We start from the raw sequence: 19,056 nt of genomic DNA, 5'->3' as shown, positions 1-19,056 counted from the left end.
GCTTTTTCCACTTTTCTTGCTTCTGGGCCAAATAACTCCACTTTTCCAAATATTTGCTTGCTTTTGGACTTCAATTACTATTAGAACTACCCTAAATTACTACTAAAAACATCATATAATTGACTGTCATCACTGGGCCAAACGAGCCCTAAATATAGTAAACGAGTCTTGAAACTTATGTAATTTATTTTTGAAAATATTAAATATGCTTTTTCCAATATAAAAATTAAAATGCTGATTTTTTTTTCCGAACAAATTAAATAACTGATTTATCCCAACAAATATAATATAAATTATAAAAACTAGTGCATTCACTATTTAAGTTTGTCATTATAAAGTAGAAAATTTATAAGCCACTAGGTTTGATCTAGTGGTGAGGGATTTGGGTAGTACGCTATAGGTCATGAGTTCGATTCCCAACTCATTGTAAACAAAAAAAAAAGTATAAAATTTATTTAGAATAACTTATAAAAAAATATTTAGAATAAATTAAACTATTGTGTTATTTCTAGTAAAACTATTGTAAATGAATAAATTTGGTTATAATTATCAATGACAAATATTTATCAAATTTTTTATGTATGACAAATAATGGTCCCGTGGATATTTTTAATAAAAAATTAGAAATTTAATTAGAAATATTTAGGATAATTTAGTAAATTTGATAGTAATTAATTTTATTTTTATGCATATTCATTTTATTTTGTCTATCTTCTTTCTATAATTATTTTTTTATTGACTTAATTTTCTATAAAAAGAAATTTGGTAAAGAATCTTTTTATTTTTTTGTTTTCGTTTTTGATAATTTTTTTCTTCTTATTTTTATGCATAGATTCATTTATATTCTTTTTTTTGGGTAAGGTGGTGATTCATATATATTATTTTTGTTGTACCCCATCTTATTATTTCTATAATTTTTTTATTGACTAACTTTCTATAATTTTTTTATGTTTTGTTCCTATTTTTATGGGTAGATTATGCATAACCTTTTTGTTGTATTTATCTTATTTTTTTTCTATAATTTTATTAGTAAATTTAGATTGAAATATAATATAATAGACAGTATATAGTATAACTTAATAAAGAAAAGATAGTATAACTAAAAGTCCCACATCGATGGTTTGTTAAAAATAGAGAGGCAGAGCATTATAAATATCAATTGTGTAACCCTAACATAATAAGTATTTTAGGTTTATCTCAGTTTCAGCGCCACCGTCAACCATCTACGTTCAGACACCGTTCTCACTTTTCCTTTACCCTTTCCATGTCTATGTACATCTCAATGTACACTTTCAATGATGATTCTGATTCTGAAGATCATCATTACTGCTCTAATACAAAGCGAAGAAAACTTGGCGATTTCGAGAGGCATACGAAGGGATGCGGAATGAAGTTGATGGAGAAGATGGGTTATAAAGGAGGTGGTCTTGGCAAGAATGAGCAAGGTATGCTGAATCATATTGAGGTCATATTGAGGCCTAAGTTTTCTGGTCTTGGATCTTACGAATCGAAGGAAACTCCGATTTTGCAGACGGAGAAAAAGTGCGAACCGGGAGGAGGCTTTCAACCTATAGTTGGAAGGAAGAGAGAACGTGCATTGTTAAACCACAAGAAGAAGAAAGAAGAGGATGTGTATGTAACTGCTGAGGATTTCTTGGCGAACAAGCAAGAACAAGTCATTCAGAAGATTTATGATATGAGGGGGCCAGAGGTAAGAGTGTATACAAATTTGTGTGATTTGAATGCTGAGGAGAAAGCAAAGGAAAGAGATTTCCCAATGCCTGAACTTCAGTATTACATAGGACTAATAGTTCTGTCGGCCGAGGTTGACTTCCAAGAGATTGATAGAGATTTGAGGAATGAGAGGGATATAGCATTTAGCTTGAAAAGTGAAAAAGAGAATTTGGAAGATGAGGTAGTATTTCAAAATAAGCAGCTGGATAATTATGAGAAGATAAAAAGTGTTCTGGACCGTGTCGAAGAAGAAAAGACCTTAGGAACATTAACATTGGATTCCCTTGCTCAATGTTTGAGGGACATTCACAAAAGATATGCTGATGAGGACTATAAGTTGGTTAACTTGTCATGTATTGTTTGCTCATATGCCTTGCCTTTGTTTATCAGAGTGTTCCAAGGATGGGATCCTCTTCGAAATCCATCTCATGGTTTGGAATTGGTTTCACAATGGAAGACATTGCTTCAAGAAGATGATTGTTGTGATATATGGGACATTAACATATCATCACCTTATGCTGATTTGGTTTCTGATGCTGTATTGCCGGCTGTTAGAATATCTTGTGTCAATACATGGCAAGCACGCGATCCTGAGCCGATGCTACGGTTTTTGGAGTCTTGGGAAAAATTGCTTCCTTCTTCGGTTCTTGCTTTTATATTAGACAACATAGTCATGCCAAAATTATCAAGTGCCGTAGATGCTTGGGAGCCACGTCGCGAGACGATTCCTATCCACACATGGGTGCATCCATGGCTACCTCTGCTAGGGAACAAGTTGAAGGATATCCACCAGACGATTCGTTCCAAACTGAGTATTGTTCTTGATTCATGGCACCCGAGTGATGGTTCCGTATATGCTATATTGTCCCCTTGGAAGACTGTATTTGATGCTGATAGGTGGCAGCAATTAATGCACCGTTTTATTGTACCGAAGCTGAAGGCTGTCTTGAAAGACGACAAATTCCAAGTGAACCCGGCAAGTCAGAATCTTGATCAATTTTATTGGGTAATGAACTGGGCTTCGGCTATTCCAATTGATCTGATGGTTGACATGATGGAGATCTTCTTTGAGAAGTGGCTTAAAGTTTTATATCATTGGTTGTGCTCAAATCCTAACTTTGGTGAAGTTACAAACTGGTATTTGGGCTGGAAAGAACTTATTCCAAAAGAACTTTTGGCAAATCAAAGTATTCTATACAAGCTCAAATGTGGTCTTGATATGATGAATCAGGCTATTGAAGGTATGGAGGTGGTGCAACCTGTTCTGAAGGAGAAGACAGCAGCAGCCTCTTCTCAACAACAGGCAGCTGCAAGCTTGGTCGATGCTGTCAAAGTCGATGGTGCGAATGAAATGAGCATGAAAGAACTCATTGAGGCCTATGCTCAAGATCATGGTTTACTTTTCAAACTTAAACCTGGTAGAATGCACAACGGTCATCAAATATATAGGTTTGGCAATATCAGTATAATAATCGACTCTCGGAATCAAAAGGTCTATGCCCAAAATGACGAAACATGGTCTTTAGAAACTCTCGAACGATTGCTTGAGTTACATAAAAGACGCTGAGTGATTGCTTAGTTCTCAGGTACTCTATTTCTTTAGGGGTTTTGTATGAGTTATTTTCTCTTGATTTGTTGGCTAAGGATATTGTAATTTTCTTATGTTTTGTTTCAATATCCAAAATTGTGCAATTCTGATGTAATTTTACTTGCTGTTGCAGTTATAATCTTTGTTTTTCAATAAATAAAGTAAGACAAATTTCACAAGATATTAAATGTTTCTAAAGATGAATGAAATGTGATTGAATTGTTATATGATCATATATCATAATATGCTTTCAATTCTTTTAAAAAGAGTCATTATACTAAATGCAATCAACCACTTTTTAGCAATTCTTATCCGTTAATTCTAACGTGTGTTTTAACTCCTATATGCTTCCAAGATGAAGCTGATGAATTTTCTGCTTTCTCTCGTCTTGGTTGAAATTCGTAGGCTTGATTGTCAAAGAAACTTTTGAAGAGGTGCGCTTGTTCAGAGTATAATATGATCCAACCACATGAAATCTTGAATATTTTTCATGCTAACGAAACATATATAGCTAGAGTCTTTATGTTACTGGAGCGGAACAGGCTGGAAGTTGATCGAATTGAAACAGATAGGACCTGAGCATTGTTGTGGCAAGTGTGAGGTGAGTTAAGCCCCACATTGCTCGGAAAAGTGGAGGTTGAGTATTTTATAAGTGAGAGGACCCATAAACCTAATGACTTAAGGTTATGTGGTGTCCAACTCACTTGTATGATTGCTCCGAGCCTAACATGGATAATCCCCCAGCTGTCCTTTCGTGACCCAACAGGTTTGTTCAAGGTCCAAAAGATGTCGTGAATTGCTCTTCTTTCCCGTATTGCTCAATCATACAAAATAACACTAGTAAAAGATATTTTTCAGTAGAAAATACATTACTGAAAAATATATCTTTCGGTAGAATATATACCACAGGAAAATTAGTTCACACTTGTGTTTATTTCTTTACCAACTTCCCTCACATTTGAAACTTGGTCCAACATGTTGCATACAAGTTATACCAGAAGTCCTGAATTTGCTTACAGTAACACAATTTCGGCGTTATAGATGTATATTTGTGTGCTGAGCTTACATTGCATATATTGTTACAGGGATTCAGGTTATTTGGTGTCTAAATTTGGTCATTTAATTTTAGTAAGTATAATGTGTATTCATCTAGTATTGTCTCTCACTTTTGTTCTAATACTTTTTCCTCTTGTGGTGATGATCTTAATGATGCAGGTGCATATAAAAGAGGAATTAGCAACTCTGAAATTTGACTCTTTTGGGTCTCATGATGCTTTGGCATTTAACATCACTGTATCTCGGCATAATATACATAACTACTATTTAGATATTTTTGTTGAATTGTTAAATTTTTAGTGACTACATAGAAACAAGGAAAACCAACTTATATGTATGCAAAAATTGCTAATTTTGCATTCACATATCTCTTGCTTTTCACTCTCATTGTCTTATAATATTGATTTTCACTCTCATGCGACTATGTTTTCTCTCATCAGGAAGCTCTGATCTCTTGCTTGGACGGATTTCCTTCTCCATATACTAAGGGAAGGTAATGAATGTGTTGATTGGTCAGCTAAGTTTGCGAGTTGGGACTTAGAATGTCGATGCTCTAAAGATATGGACTTAGAGATTTTGACTATATATTGTTATCATATTACAATTCTAGTTTATAATAATACACACATATATATATATATATATATATATATATATATATATATATATATATATATAGACACACACATAGGGGCGGCTTGCACACATGTGCAAGGTGTGCGACGACATCGGGCCTCAAAATTTTGAGGGTCTCAGCTCAAAATTTTGAGGTCCTATAATATTACTTATATATTATTTATACCTATAAAATATCAGATATTTATTAATAAATTAATTTTTAGGCCCTAAACTAATAGTTATATATTGTTAATGTTCATATAATATCATATGAGTATCAATAGATTAATTATCTATACTCGTAAATATAGTTTTAGTCCATTTTAATCTTTCCATAAAATTTAAACTTAGATTATGAGGTTCCTTTTTGACGTTATATACAAAGATAATTATTTTGTATTTCTTATCCCATTTGATTTGATGCAATTGGTTTAATATTGATAATCTATATGTTTACAAGAATAAAAATGATTTTTTTATATTATACGCAATTTAAATCGACAGCTTTTTTTTAAAAAAAATAAATAAATTTTTTATATTAAAGGGCCACTTAAATATTTTGCACAGGACCTCATAAAACCCGGAGATATATATATATATATATATGTGAGAAACTAATGTAGATTAATAAGCTTAAACTACTAAAAAAGTTAATAAATTTATAATTTAATCAAAGTAAAATTTTTAATATATAAATAATAATAGTAATAAAAATATTATTCATATTAACTTAAATAGGCCGGCCTAGTAGGCTAAAAGACTTTTTTAATAGCCTGCAGTCTGGCCTATTTAACTAAATAGGCTTATAAAAAAATATTGGCCTGTTCTATTTAAAGAAATAGGCCGACCTAGCCTGAGCCTATGTAGGCTGGGCCTTAAGGCCATGTAGGTCGGTCTGGCGTATTCTCACCTCTATTTGGAACTTTTTGGAACTTGTACATTATTACTTTTGAAACAAATAAAAAAATTTATATCATTAAATGTAAATTTCTAATTTTAGATAACTTAACATATACCTTTAGGGCACATGTTAACATGACCCTTTAACAAATATAAACTTTATATCTTTATCGTTGAATTAAAAATTTATATCATATATATTATTTTAATAAAATTTTAATAAAATCTAAAACGATCAGATATCTACTCAACCAATATTAACAATATTTCATGAAAAAGCATAAGACATTTAATAAAAACACAAGACATTAATTTTTGATGAATTTCAATAAGATATCAAATTATTTTAAATTTTATAAAAGTCATTAAAAGAAATTCTAGTTAAGTGGAGTGTCCAGGGTTCAAGTCCCGGACCCCTACGTATATAACGCAATGTTTTTACCAACTAAGTTATGGTCACGGAGATAAGTCATTAGTAATTGTTTTAATACAACCTCAAGTGAAAGATGTGCAGAAGTTTTAAAATATCGTACCTGCATTATGCAAGGAATAAGAAATTTTAGGAGTTCAATAGATAAGAAAATTCAGAACTCAGGGTGAAAAAAAAATGTGAATTTGTATTACTTGGAAACTTCATAATCATAAAAAAAATAAATGGAATACTCAACTCATATGCAAAAAAATTAGGTCCATAATCATTTCAATATTGGCTCAAGCTTGATATAGATAATCAATATTTTTTCTAATTTCTAACAGAATAAAGTAATTAATCAGACTGATGTTTTATATAACTAGGCCTGTTAATTATACATGGCCCCTGAGAGTGAGTAGCAGTTGTGCTATCCTACACAAAACCTTAAAAAAAAAAATAGCCATTGATCTATCAAAAGCGCATTCAGACAAATGTATCTCGATCCTACATTTTACAAAAACAATAGCACGGCTGCGATCATGGAACAACATTGTCATTAATGACTGCATGGAATAGCTGACATGAAACACCTCTTCGTGTTTGGCGATGTATAAACTTCCTTCCATCCTTTACCTTCCTCGTAATTCTCGACCTGTGTGCATATATAAAATATGAAGGTGAGAGTCTGTGAGAGTGAGACTAATACTATGTGTATCCTCAAAGGCAAAAGACTAATGTTAATTAATAGATTTACTCACAGTATCAACCATAGTCTGACAACCATTAACACCTCCAATCACATAGATGGAATCTTTCACAACTGCAGCAGCAAAATACCCCCTAGCATGATTCATTGTTGTTTTCTCCACCATCCATTTCTCGAGACGAGGATCAAAGACTTCAACACTTGAAACCATTGTTTCTCCATCAAATCCGCCTAATGTATACCTATAAGCGGAATGAAGAAGTTTAAGTAAAGCATGCTTCAGATTTCAATCAAGAACAGAACATTACAGAATAAGAAAGGTAAGTCTCTAACTAGAAATAACGATAGTTTTATCTATATACAAGTTTACCATGTTAATACCTATTGTTGAGAGTCTAACATTGAATATGACCCGAAATGTGTTTATAAGTGGGAGGCATCTCTCACCTTACAAGCTGATTTCATAGCGTATCCAAGATCAGATAGGAGACCCTCTATCAAACCACTCAAGTAATGCACAATATATTGAGTCTTGTGCATGATGGAGTGTGTTGAGAGTCTCACATTGTATAAGTGAGAGACATATGTCACCTTTACAAGTCGATTCTAACTCAACTCAAATTCAAAGATTTACCAAATGAACCTTACTGCATATATAGATTTTCAGACTAATAATACAAAGATATAAGTAGAGTTAAGTGTTACACACAGGGGCAGTCCGAAGGGTGTACAGGAGGAGACCGCAAAGGGCTCCAAATTTTTATGGACACAAATTATTTATTTTCTTAGTAAGTGTGTGTGTATTAAAATTAAAAAAAATAAAAGGTCAGACTTAGAGAAACAAAACCCTATCAAATTTGATAAATTGTCCCAGCTATGCATATATCTAATAAAAAGTCATAACCTAAATTTGATTCACTATAAATTATCCCAACCTAAATTTGATTCACTATAAAATAGAAACCCTTGAACAGATAAATTTAAGTCACCGTCATTTCAAAAGGTTATAAAAAAAGGGTCATGCTCAAAAGTAGTTAAGGAACTCAAAAGTAGTCAATTTTACATTACATTTTAAAAAAGTTTAGTACACAAATTTCAAGACAACTTTACTACTTTTGGTTTCTTAACGATTGCCTTAGGGACGGTTAGTATTTTCCTTAGAAAAAATAGGGCACCAAAAATCTTAGGGACGGCTTTGACAACATATTGCAAAACATCCCAAGGACACTTGTGCAATTCCTCGTTGCTACTATGTCAATATTAAAGGCAATCAAGAAGAAGCAACGATGTCGAACTCACAATTTTTCATTTAGAACAACCATTGCATGACAGCCCCGGTTTGTATTCATGTTTGCTATTTTGGACCAAGCATGTTCCCTAGGATCAAATCTTTCCGCAGACCTGCATTTATGTAGAAGAGTCACTCATATTAGTACAAATGTACAAATATAAATAAATAAAATACGGCTTTGTCTAATAAGCACAAGTAAATAAGTCTTGTACCATACAAGAATTTGTTTTCCACCATTGGATCAATGTAACATCACACCTCATTTGATCCAATGGTGAGACTTATTGATCCAATGGTGAAAACAAATTTGTGCACGGTGCAAGACGTGTCTCACTTGTGTACCATAAGCTTGGCCATTAATACCTATGAAGCATGAATACAGACACCAGACACGAACACTAACACGTCGACAACGATAATACTTTGAGAAAATAACATAATTCAATGTAATCTTATGTGTCGGTGACGCGTGTCCGACACTGAGACACGCCTAATCCGAAGAGTGTTTGTGCTTCGTAGTAAAATACATCCAATTATATAAAAGTAAAACATAAAATCATTTTTAGATTAACCATGTTTACAGAATATTTTTTTTTAACAATATACGAATCAATTGAACAGAAATCAAGTTATAAAGCTCACTTTAAATAGTAATTTCCATCATATCCACCGGTAGCGTAAATTGCACCATTGAGTTCCACTGCCGCAAGAGCAAATCTCTGGAAATATGAAGAGCATTCAAGCATTAACTTCAACAATTTTGTATGCTTTTCAAAGAAATTATCCAAATGATTATTTTATTTATTCTATAATGTGACTGAGAAGAACAGACATCAGTTAGGCAGAGCTGTTAGTTCACATCCTAGAAGTGATTCACTCACACAGAAGTACTAAAGGCAATAAGCTTGATTGTGTTACTTGATGCAAGCATATATAAAATTTCCCATAACATCCTAGACCTTAGCTACATGTCTTGTGAAAAATATAAAAATAAAAACAGATGAAGTAAAATGTAAATGAAAAGCAGCATGTAATACAATTAATCCAGTTTTCATGGTAAGAAGCTTACACCTAAAACAATCACATAAACTCTCCCTTTGTTTTTGGTTATCCGTAATTATACCGCCCAGATCTCAATCAAGCAATGAATATTTACCATTTGAAAGACTCACTTTACCTTGTCTAGCATTGAACGTGTGGGGATCCACCGCCCAATGTCAAAATCAAGCATCTCGACTTCTGAGAAGGACTCAACACCATTGCCACCTCCAACAGCAAATATTTTATCGTTCAAAGCAGCACCAGACAAGCTCCCTTTCTTTCGGTTCATAGACGGACACAAGGTCCAGTTATCAGAAATTGGGTTGTATGATTCAACTACAAACATAAGCCAAAAATGGTTAACAGAAACTTTATCTCATTGTAAAATTAACAAATTCAAAACCATAGTAAGATCTCATACCTGAGTCAAACCAAACACGGTCATCTCCACCACCAAAAACATAAATCTGACCATTGAACTCTACAACTGAAGCATATGATCGGAGACAGTTCATAGGCTTGAGAGATTTGATTACATTCTGAGAAGTACAAAACATATCCATGTCTGCTATAGACGATTCTCCATATGAGCCGCCTATTAAAAAAAATGAATCTTTGGCATCTAAATGCAGCTCAGCAGTTGGACTGGTTACTTTCTCCTCAACATTTGTCGGATGAGTATCAAGTGTAGATTCCAACAGCGCACATCGGTCTTTCAGAAGCTTAATTTGCAATTCTGCTTCTATCTGAATGGAAAACAAAAACAAGCCAATAGTGATATGAGAAAAGGCATATTCACAACAAGTGCGATTAAATTCACAAAGTGCACTTCAATAACCAGACAATTCTGCCTCTTGATATTACCAGCTTTTGCTCCAGGTAATTATTTTTTTCAGCTTGCGTTGTTTTGAAATCTGTCAGCGCTTTTATCTCTTGCACCAACTATAGAATATAAATACATCACAAGTTAGTTGCTTGTAAAAAAAATAAAAAAATATTAGTTTACATATAATGACAGTTAATGAACATTCTCAACCACCTGAGCTATGTCGAATTGATGCTCAAATGGAGAGCTAGAATTCTCCTCCTTCTCAGATGGATAACTGGAACTCTCCTTCTGTAATGGAGAACTAGGATTCTCCTCTTTTTCCTCTGAATTCTTTCCTTCAGACCAATTCTCATCCGCATAAGGAGTATCAGTTACATTGTTATCCCAACTTAGATTCTGATTTTCATCCGGATAAGGAGTATCAGTTACATTGGTATCCCAACTTAGATTCTGATTTTCACGAGCAACAGCCAATTCCTTTAGTTTCATCCATACGAGGTCCTTCTCATTTGGTGCTGCTTCCTCCTTATCAGTCGAACGGGTATCCAATGGCTTAAAGCATTCATCTAATAAATCACTGTCATTGGAACCTGATATCATACTTGAGCGGGTAGAATGATGCTCCTCTAACTCTGATTCAGGCATTTTAAAGGTTTTAGATTTCCAAGAAGGATCATGCCATGGAAGAGGTAGGGATACAGTTGCTTGATTTGTATTCTGCGGAACAAAATTAGCAGGCCCAGAATTAGCAGGGGCGAATGCCAAGGGTTTGGCAGACCTAGCAGGGGCGATTGCCAAGGGTTTCAGCAAGGCAATCAGCCGGCTTGTTTGTCCATGGTCGAGTTCAAACCAGAAATGGTTATGCATGTAGTAGTTCTCGGCAATTATATGCTTAAACTTTTCTTCAGTTAGTGGCCGGCAGTGTAATTGCAGTCGAACACGCACCTTGAAAATTAAAAACAAAAGCATATACACATAAGTTCCTTTTCATGAGTAATGAATAATAATCCATAGTTCCAACAAGAAAGTTTTACCTGAGCCGGAAATTGTGTTACATCTGAACCGTCATTGGTCCATGCATAGCGGTCAATATACATTCTTCCATCACCCGCCGCCTCAAAAATTCCATGAAGCGTCCTGTCACTATAGTTAAACAGGAAGAGAGGCAACCCAGGATGAATGTTCTTCACATAAGAGTAGTGTACAGCAGGTAAGCCTGTTGAAACAAATAAAAGTTCCATAAGTTAGAGTTCACGACCCTAACCAAAATGCCTAAAAAGTGAAAAACTGCGTAACCAATACCAATAACCTTGTGGCATAAAAAACAAAATGCAAGCATCATGTAATCATGTTCAGGTAAAGATCTAAGTATCTAACTTTATAAGTGTTTCCATGTTATTTAGAGTGAATAACACAATCAATTTCAAAATGCTTTGTAATGTAAGTGATCTTTTTATTTTCTTGAAATGGCCAAAGGTAGTAATTAGTTGTTAATCTTAATATTTTTCACCTTCACAGGGACTTAAACCTGAGAGAGACCTTTAACTCCTTAACTCCTTTAACCCTTAACTCAAACAGTTGAGCTACACAACCCCCTAAGTGTTCTTAGATTCATACTAACGAAAACCACACATGCTATTAATCAAAAGAAAAACAATCACATGAAAAATGACTTACCAAATAATTGTTTGTTCAAACATTCGTTAATCGTCATATTCTTGCACCCAAATACGACACCACCAAGTTCATTCTTTGTCAAATTCCTTCCAAAGGATAGATTTGGACTAGGAGAATAAAGCTGATTCCCAGTCAGAGAAGAAATTGGTGTTTTCTTCCTATTCATGATCCTATCATAAGAACAACAAAACTGTTAGTACTTCATTGACAATCTATGGCAAAAACTGAAATCACAAACAAACCTAACTTGTTAATATTCCGATTACGCTTCATCGAAATCAAAAAGTAAAAATCTGGGTTTGGTTTGGTTTGGCTAACAAAACATAAATTTTCTTCCTATTTTTCTTCTTTTCAAATGAAAAGACAAATTTCTTTCTTCACACAAATGTTTTTGTGAAAAAGATGAATACAAAATACTCTACTTAAGCACTTGTTCTAAAATCGCGTTGAGTACATTATCTTATCTTAAAGAGCTATTAAATGAAAAACAATTTTTTTTACCTAAAATAGCAATGCTACTTTAAAAACCTACAAGGAATCATTTTCCAAGAACAGAAAAAAATTGACCATTGATTGGACCACATTTCAAAGAGAAGAAAGAAACAAGAAAGAAGAAACAGTAAAACACAAACCCTTACAAACTTAGAATCAAAATCAAAAGATCATAACTGGCAAGCACTAAATGATGATCAGTATTCAGTAACATGAAGATAAAAAAGTAATAATAAACATCAAAGTTTTAAACTTTATTCAAAAGGGTTTAGGTTAAAAGCCTAAAATCTATGAAATGACATGAAAATTTCAAAACTTGACTTAAAAAGTTCATGTTTTTCTTATGATCATGAACAGTGATTTGGTGAAAACAGAAGAAAATGATAGAGAGAGAGAGAGAACTTACCAGAAGAGGGGAAAATGTGTGTGTGTGTGTGAGAGAGAGAGAGAGAGAGAGAGAGTTTGAACGGAGAATGAAAGGGTGAGTGACCAACACAACACTGAAGACGAAGCAACAGAGAGTAGTACAGAGAAAAGGAGGGAGCGGTTTTATTTTTATAATTTTTTTTTTGCCACGATTTTTTTTTATTTTTTAATTACTCGTTATAAACTCAAACGCTACTTGAAATAAGATAGAAAAAAAAGTTATAAGCTAGTAGTAAAAAAACTTGTTATTAAACACCTTTAATTTTATGAAACAAACTTATAAGCTATTATAATAAGCTATAAGCTAGCTTATTTGTGTTACCAAACACCCTTAATTTAGTTTTTGCAATCATAAAATGACATAAAAATACATGATTATTTTACGTGAGTGCGTAATTTTTTTATTAAAAAAAATAAAGAAATTAAAATAATAAAGTTAAAATTAGAATAAAAGGTAAAAAATTATAAGCTATAAAAAAAAATTATAAACTAGTAAATTAAGTTTGTTACCGAACAAAACAAACTTATAAGCTGGTACTATAGTAACGTAAAGACACCTTATTCTATGAAAAATGTTTATGGGCATTGGGCATATACACAGCTATTTAGAGGTTAATAATCTCTATTGAAAAACAAAATTGAAGTCTCAAAGATGAATTCTTTCTTTTTAAATAAATTTTTCCTAAAATTGTTTCATATGTAAACGTGAATGATTAGGATGACAATTTGACTCATACTTAGTGGGGACCCGCAAAAAATACTCATAACAGGTATGGTAAAACCTGCATTTTGGGTATGAGGACGGGTATGAGTAGTTACCCGCAAAAATGAACGGGTATGGGTGCGGGTACGGGTACCTTAGTACCCACCCCACCCCATACCCACATAATTTAGTTATTTTATATATATTATTATATAATAACATATGTTTATCAATTTAAAAAAATATAACACTATTAAACTATTACACATTTTTAATAAAATGTTTAATTATAACATAATACAAACATAATGTGAATATATCAACAAAGAAATGAACTTTAACATGATGTTAATCAAAATTTTGTTTATAATTTTCATGAGTTGACATTAAAATCTTAAAAAAAAATTAATTATATTAAAATGATATGATATTTTATAATTGATCAATTTATTTTTAGTAAAAATGCGGGTAACGGGTACGGGTATGAGCACTTAAGTACCCATAGGGTATGGGGACGGATACAAAAGTTGTTACCCCGCGGGTATGGGGATGAGTACTATTGTACAACTAATAGTATATTATATATAATTAAATTATTAAATTTACCTTCTTTACGAGCTAAATAAGAAGAAAAAAAATGTTGACGTAAAGTTGATGAGATGCAAGAGGAGTGTTATCGAGGTAGAACTGATGAGAAGTAAAATGGCGTAGCGAGGAGAATCATAGTGTAGTATGAGTGAAACAAGTATGAGAACTAACCGGTAACCTTTACAAATTAGTTATATAGGACAAAACAGCCGACGATCTGGTGGTAGGCATTTTTCAAACTCGTACCTATAAAGTTCGGGTATCCCATAATTCGTCTCAATTCTTAACGGGGGTGAAAAGTAAAACCTCAAACTCATATTCAACATGGTTCGGATATCTTCATTCTACCCCACTTCTATATGAATTTTGGTTGAGTTTTGGTACTTTCTTTTATTGAAAAAGGGGCAAAAGTCGAAAACTAATTTATTTCAACAATATGATTTTTTTAAACAAAGAATGTATATAGGAAAAACAACGTTGTTTAATACTCAACTTAATATAGAGCAAAATAGTCCACGTTCTGGAGGTGTATAGTGGAGGAGGGGAGAATCAATCACACCCAAATTCAAAAGCTTTAAGCATCTTCTTCAAGTGATAATTGATTTCAATATTGAGTAAATGTTTTTTTGTTGACATCTAAATGAACATCAGATAGGTTAAAGTAACATATATGCGATTGAAATTGCCAGACGCAAGTCAACAATTTCTCAACGTTACCAAGTATACACTTAATGTGTGTGTATTTAACAAAATATGACATTGATAGCAGTAGGAGGGAGACTGTGATAATATTTAATAAAACAATATCAATTTCATCAACAACAAAAAATAGATATATTTACGATCTAGCTCAGCTTAACATTGGATTGGAGCTAGAAAGTACGTAAACCTAGTTAGCAATTTGCATTACTAATAAAATATATCATTAAATATTTATCTATTTACCTTCTTTGCGATCCAAACATCTTCAATCGAGGTGTTATCGAGGTAGAACTGATGAGAAGTAAAGTGACGGAGCGAGGAGAATCAATAACCTTTTCAAATTAGATATATAAGGCAAAATAATCGACGGCCAGATGGTGTAGGGCAGAATGATAGTTAATATGGGTGAAGGAAATATGAGAAGCAGCCAATAATGTTTACCAGCTAGTTACGGAGGGCAAATCAGTCCTTGATCTGGTGGTGTATGGTGGAGTTGGGGAGAATCAACCTCCGCCCAATTAAAAATCTTGAAATTGAGTAAATGTTTTTTTTATCGAGATCTAAATGGACACCAAATAGGTTAAAGTAACGTGTGATTGAAATTGTGAGACGCAAGTCAATTATTTTCTGACGTTACCAATCATTCGCTTAATGTGTATATTTTAACAAAATAGGAGGGAGACTATAGTGTTTAATTAAACAATACCAATTTTCATCAAAAAGAAAATAGATCTATTTATGATCTAGCTCAGATTAGCATTAGAGTTAGAAAATAAACCTATTTGGCAATTTGCACTACTAATAACATATACCATTAAATATTTATTTACCTTCTTTGTGATCCAAACATCTTCATCCGAGGAGTTAAGGTAGTGTTTTGAGAAATAAAGTGATGGAGCAAGGAGATTCACAATTAGTATGAGTGAAGAAAATATGGGAAACAACAAATAATCTTACCAACCAATTTTGGAGGGAAAAACCACTCGACAATCTTATGGTGTATGGTGGAAGTAGGGAGAATCGATTCCTATATTGAATAAATGTTTTTTTGGCTGAGATCTAAATGGTCACCAAATAGGTTAAAGTAACGTTTGATCGGAATCGTGAAATGCAAATCGACGATGCACTTAATGTATGTATGCTTAAACAAAATTAATTAAAAAAATTATGTTTTAAAAGTTGTCAATTAAAGTCAAAGTTAGAGAGTCCATGTGAGCTTAGCTCAGTTGGTAGGGACATCACACTATATGTGCAGAAGCTTGGGTTTGAACTCGGGACACTTCACTTATTCACATTTAAGGTGGATTTTCTAGCTACTAGGTTACTTGACAAAAAAAAAAATAAAGTCAAAGTTAATCATAAAATTACCCGTCTAGTGTATAACGAAAATAATTTGTTGTAATAATGTGGAGTGTAAGCGGAGATGTGGATTGGATGCGGTCAGTGACAGAGCCAGAAATTTTTAATAGTGGAGACATCAAATTTATCATATTTTTTTATGGGGATGTATATGATTTTATACTTTCACATTCATCAAGTACATGAGGATTAAAAAGTTGATGAGTGTTGCGAACTTAATTTTCTTTTGAAATTTTTTTCCATTGCTTATTGTTAAAAAATAAATTACCAACTTTATTCATATTAGTTTCTTAGAGCATCTTTTTAAAATATTAATAATCTCTAGGAGCTTCTACAATATTATGAACTAATTTGATGATTTATTGGAATATAAGACCTATTTTTACTTAGAATTTAGAAAGTAAATGAATTTGTTGAATTATATGTTTTAATATGCGACATGTGTGTTGTGTGATGGGTTGAATTGAGATTACTTTCCATTGATAAAAAATGAATGTGAAAGACTATTCAAAATATCAACATTCAAAATATACAAATATACATGTACTAATATATATATATATAAAATAAAATAAAAAATTCATGAGTTTAGCCCAGTTGGCAGGAACATTGTATTATATATGCAGAAAACTTGTGTTCGAATCCCTATCATCTCACTTATCCATTTTAAGGGTGAAATTTTTAGTCACTAATCTACTTGACAAAAAAAATATAAAAATAAAAAACTTCAAAACATTTGTGCAGATAGGTGCCCACACAACACATTACCTACCTCCGTCCCTCGATGCAGTCACCAAATATGATTGCATATAGTTGGAACGACCACAACCATCCATTCGATCTTGATAAAACGATCTAAATTTTAAAGCTAAAATATTTATGTTTTAAAAAACCAAAATTGCAAATTAAAACCGAGCCATATGGATAACAACTTTATTTTAATCCGAGCCATCAAAATATTTGGTTACAGAGTGTGGTTAAATTTTTTGTACTTATAATTTGTTCTTTTCCCTATATATGGATAATAGTTTTTTTTATTTTATAAAGCTATTATATAATAGTAATTTTTTAAAAATAGCTATTATATACTATATATTTAAAAATTATGGAATATTTAATTTATATCAATATCTATATACTATATATTTTAAGATTATTTTCTAAGCTTTATTTATTGCTCATGTACACAGTACACATGACACTCACCATATGCACCATACATTTAATTGGCCTATTTAAAAATAATAATTCAAACTCAAATATTAATTTTCATATTTGAAATATTATCATTTCAAATAATTTGTAAATTAAAATTAATATATTATTCTAGTGCATGACTTTTTGATGAAGTTCATAGAGATGAAGATGAGGAAGAAGGTAGGAAAGAAGATGAAGAAACAGTATAAAATTAGTTGGTGATGATGTATTGTTAAGGTCCGGTAGACCTCCAAAATCTAATGGTCTTTCTCTTGAAAGAAGATCAAATGGTTAAAAAAAATTTAAAAAAAATCACTGAGTTTGGTCTAGTGGTGGGAAGTTTGGGTAGTATGCATGAGATCATAAATTTGACTATCTGCTCCATTGTAAAAAAAAAACTTTTATAAAAAAAATTAAAAAAAATTATTGAGGTCTATGATGGACCACCAAAATATAGTTAAGAGACATAAGAGAAACAAAAATTAGTTAAGGAATCAAAATCAAACCAACAATTTAGTTAATGAACAAAAGAATAATTTAGATTATTAATAAGGATTTCTTCTTATTTTTTGTTTGACACGGTAAGGATTTTTTTTTAAGTAATTCTTACGGGGTACTATTTATAGGGTCATGCTAAACGGTGCCCCCGGGACACTTGTTAAGCATACTTAAAAAGGAAATAAAAAATAAAATTTATATTGAAAAGACAACTTTTTGTACTTTTGAGGCATTGAATGCACACATTTCGAGACAAAATTTCCATTTTAACATGCTTAACCAATGCCCCGGAGGCACTGTTTAGCATTTTCCCTATTTATATAGTATTTTTATTTTGACAACATATATAGTGTGTTCTTATATTGTTTTTACAATAAGCCTTGAAACATATAAAATTATGTGACTTTCCTACCCTTTTTTCATATTAAATATTATTTAAATTTAACACAGTTACGATCTACTCCCTCTAATTTTTTAGAAATTATTCAGATCGATTATCCATTCAATCGATACAGGTCCAATTTTTAAAATAGTAGATATTACTTCCAGATTATCTTTAGTTGGAATCTTAATATTCGAAAAGAGACTCCTTCAAATCAACATAGCTACTTTATGTCAAAATGGTCATCAAACTCCACCTGAGCCCTTTAACTGAATATCCTTTCATCGGGGTCCAATTTCCAATCTTATTTTTCCACCATAAATTCCTACAGAAAAATGTTAGTATACAATAAAGAATATGATTTTTGTTCCAAATTAGAGTAATCCTCTTATATTATTTGTTTTATCTTTCTTTCTTTGATTAATATATTCAGTTTATCATTCCTTACGAGTCAAATGATAGTTACTTACTAAAAACATTATTGAAAGGATTAAAGTACAAACTTCATATTCTTCACATACTTAGAATATGAGTCAAGTCTAGCAACATGCATCTACTACCAACATGCAACATAAATGATAAATATTTTATGTCATTCAACTATTTGGTTCATAGTTCGATACACATTTGGGGCGTAAAGAAAAAAAAAATCAGAAAAAATTAACCTCTTAAATTGATTTCAATAAATTAGTCTCTATAAATTACGAAAAAATGATGCTTTAATTTTAAGAAAATCAAATAAATTACTTAACCATTTTTTTTTTAGCAATTTAATTTAAAACACACACAAAAACAAAAAAGAGCTAGTTTGAGTATGATGCCAAGTGGTCTTTCCTTCCTTGTGTTCCTGTTTCCTT

The 19,056-nt window shown here is 32.0% G+C and overlaps 2 protein-coding genes across 2 annotated transcripts; one reads left to right on the top strand and one right to left on the bottom strand.

Annotated features, from left to right (window-relative positions):
• Positions 1-1,201: 1,201 nt before the first annotated feature.
• LOC123891881 (septin and tuftelin-interacting protein 1 homolog 1-like) lies at positions 1,202-3,301 on the top strand. Its single transcript, XM_045941752.1, has one exon. The coding sequence runs from the start codon at positions 1,265-1,267 to the stop codon at positions 3,299-3,301; it is 2,037 nt and encodes a 678-aa protein (XP_045797708.1). The 5' UTR covers positions 1,202-1,264.
• A 3,268-nt stretch (positions 3,302-6,569) lies between these two features.
• Positions 6,570-12,864, bottom strand: LOC123890195 (ring canal kelch homolog). Its single transcript, XM_045939750.1, has 11 exons — positions 12,751-12,864; positions 11,853-12,022; positions 11,210-11,391; positions 10,386-11,120; positions 10,211-10,288; positions 9,768-10,092; positions 9,483-9,682; positions 8,948-9,024; positions 8,314-8,415; positions 7,067-7,256; positions 6,570-6,960 (listed from the first exon to the last, which is right to left on the bottom strand). Exons 2-11 carry the CDS (start codon positions 12,016-12,018, stop codon positions 6,865-6,867), a joined length of 2,151 nt encoding a protein of 716 aa, XP_045795706.1. The 5' UTR covers positions 12,019-12,022; positions 12,751-12,864; the 3' UTR covers positions 6,570-6,864.
• Positions 12,865-19,056: the final 6,192 nt, after the last annotated feature.

This window comes from Trifolium pratense, linkage group LG6 (assembly GCF_020283565.1).
Source record: "Trifolium pratense cultivar HEN17-A07 linkage group LG6, ARS_RC_1.1, whole genome shotgun sequence".
NCBI classification, from domain to species: Eukaryota; Viridiplantae; Streptophyta; class Magnoliopsida; order Fabales; family Fabaceae; genus Trifolium; species Trifolium pratense.
The sequence above is the reverse complement of the archived record's forward strand: the minus strand, read 5'-3'. Positions and strand labels throughout refer to the sequence as shown.

Excerpts from the sequence above, each read along its gene's own strand:
- LOC123891881 (XM_045941752.1), top strand. The coding sequence starts at position 1,265 with ATGTCTATGTACATCTCAATGTACACTTTCAATGATGATTCTGATTCT.
- LOC123890195 (XM_045939750.1), bottom strand. The coding sequence starts at position 12,018 with ATGAATAGGAAGAAAACACCAATTTCTTCTCTGACTGGGAATCAGCTT. Across the intron at positions 11,121-11,209 it reads TAACACAATTTCCGGCTCAG|GTGCGTGTTCGACTGCAATT; the intron begins GTAAAACTTTCT and ends TTAATTTTCAAG. Across the intron at positions 10,093-10,210 it reads ATTACCTGGAGCAAAAGCTG|ATAGAAGCAGAATTGCAAAT; the intron begins GTAATATCAAGA and ends TTTTCCATTCAG.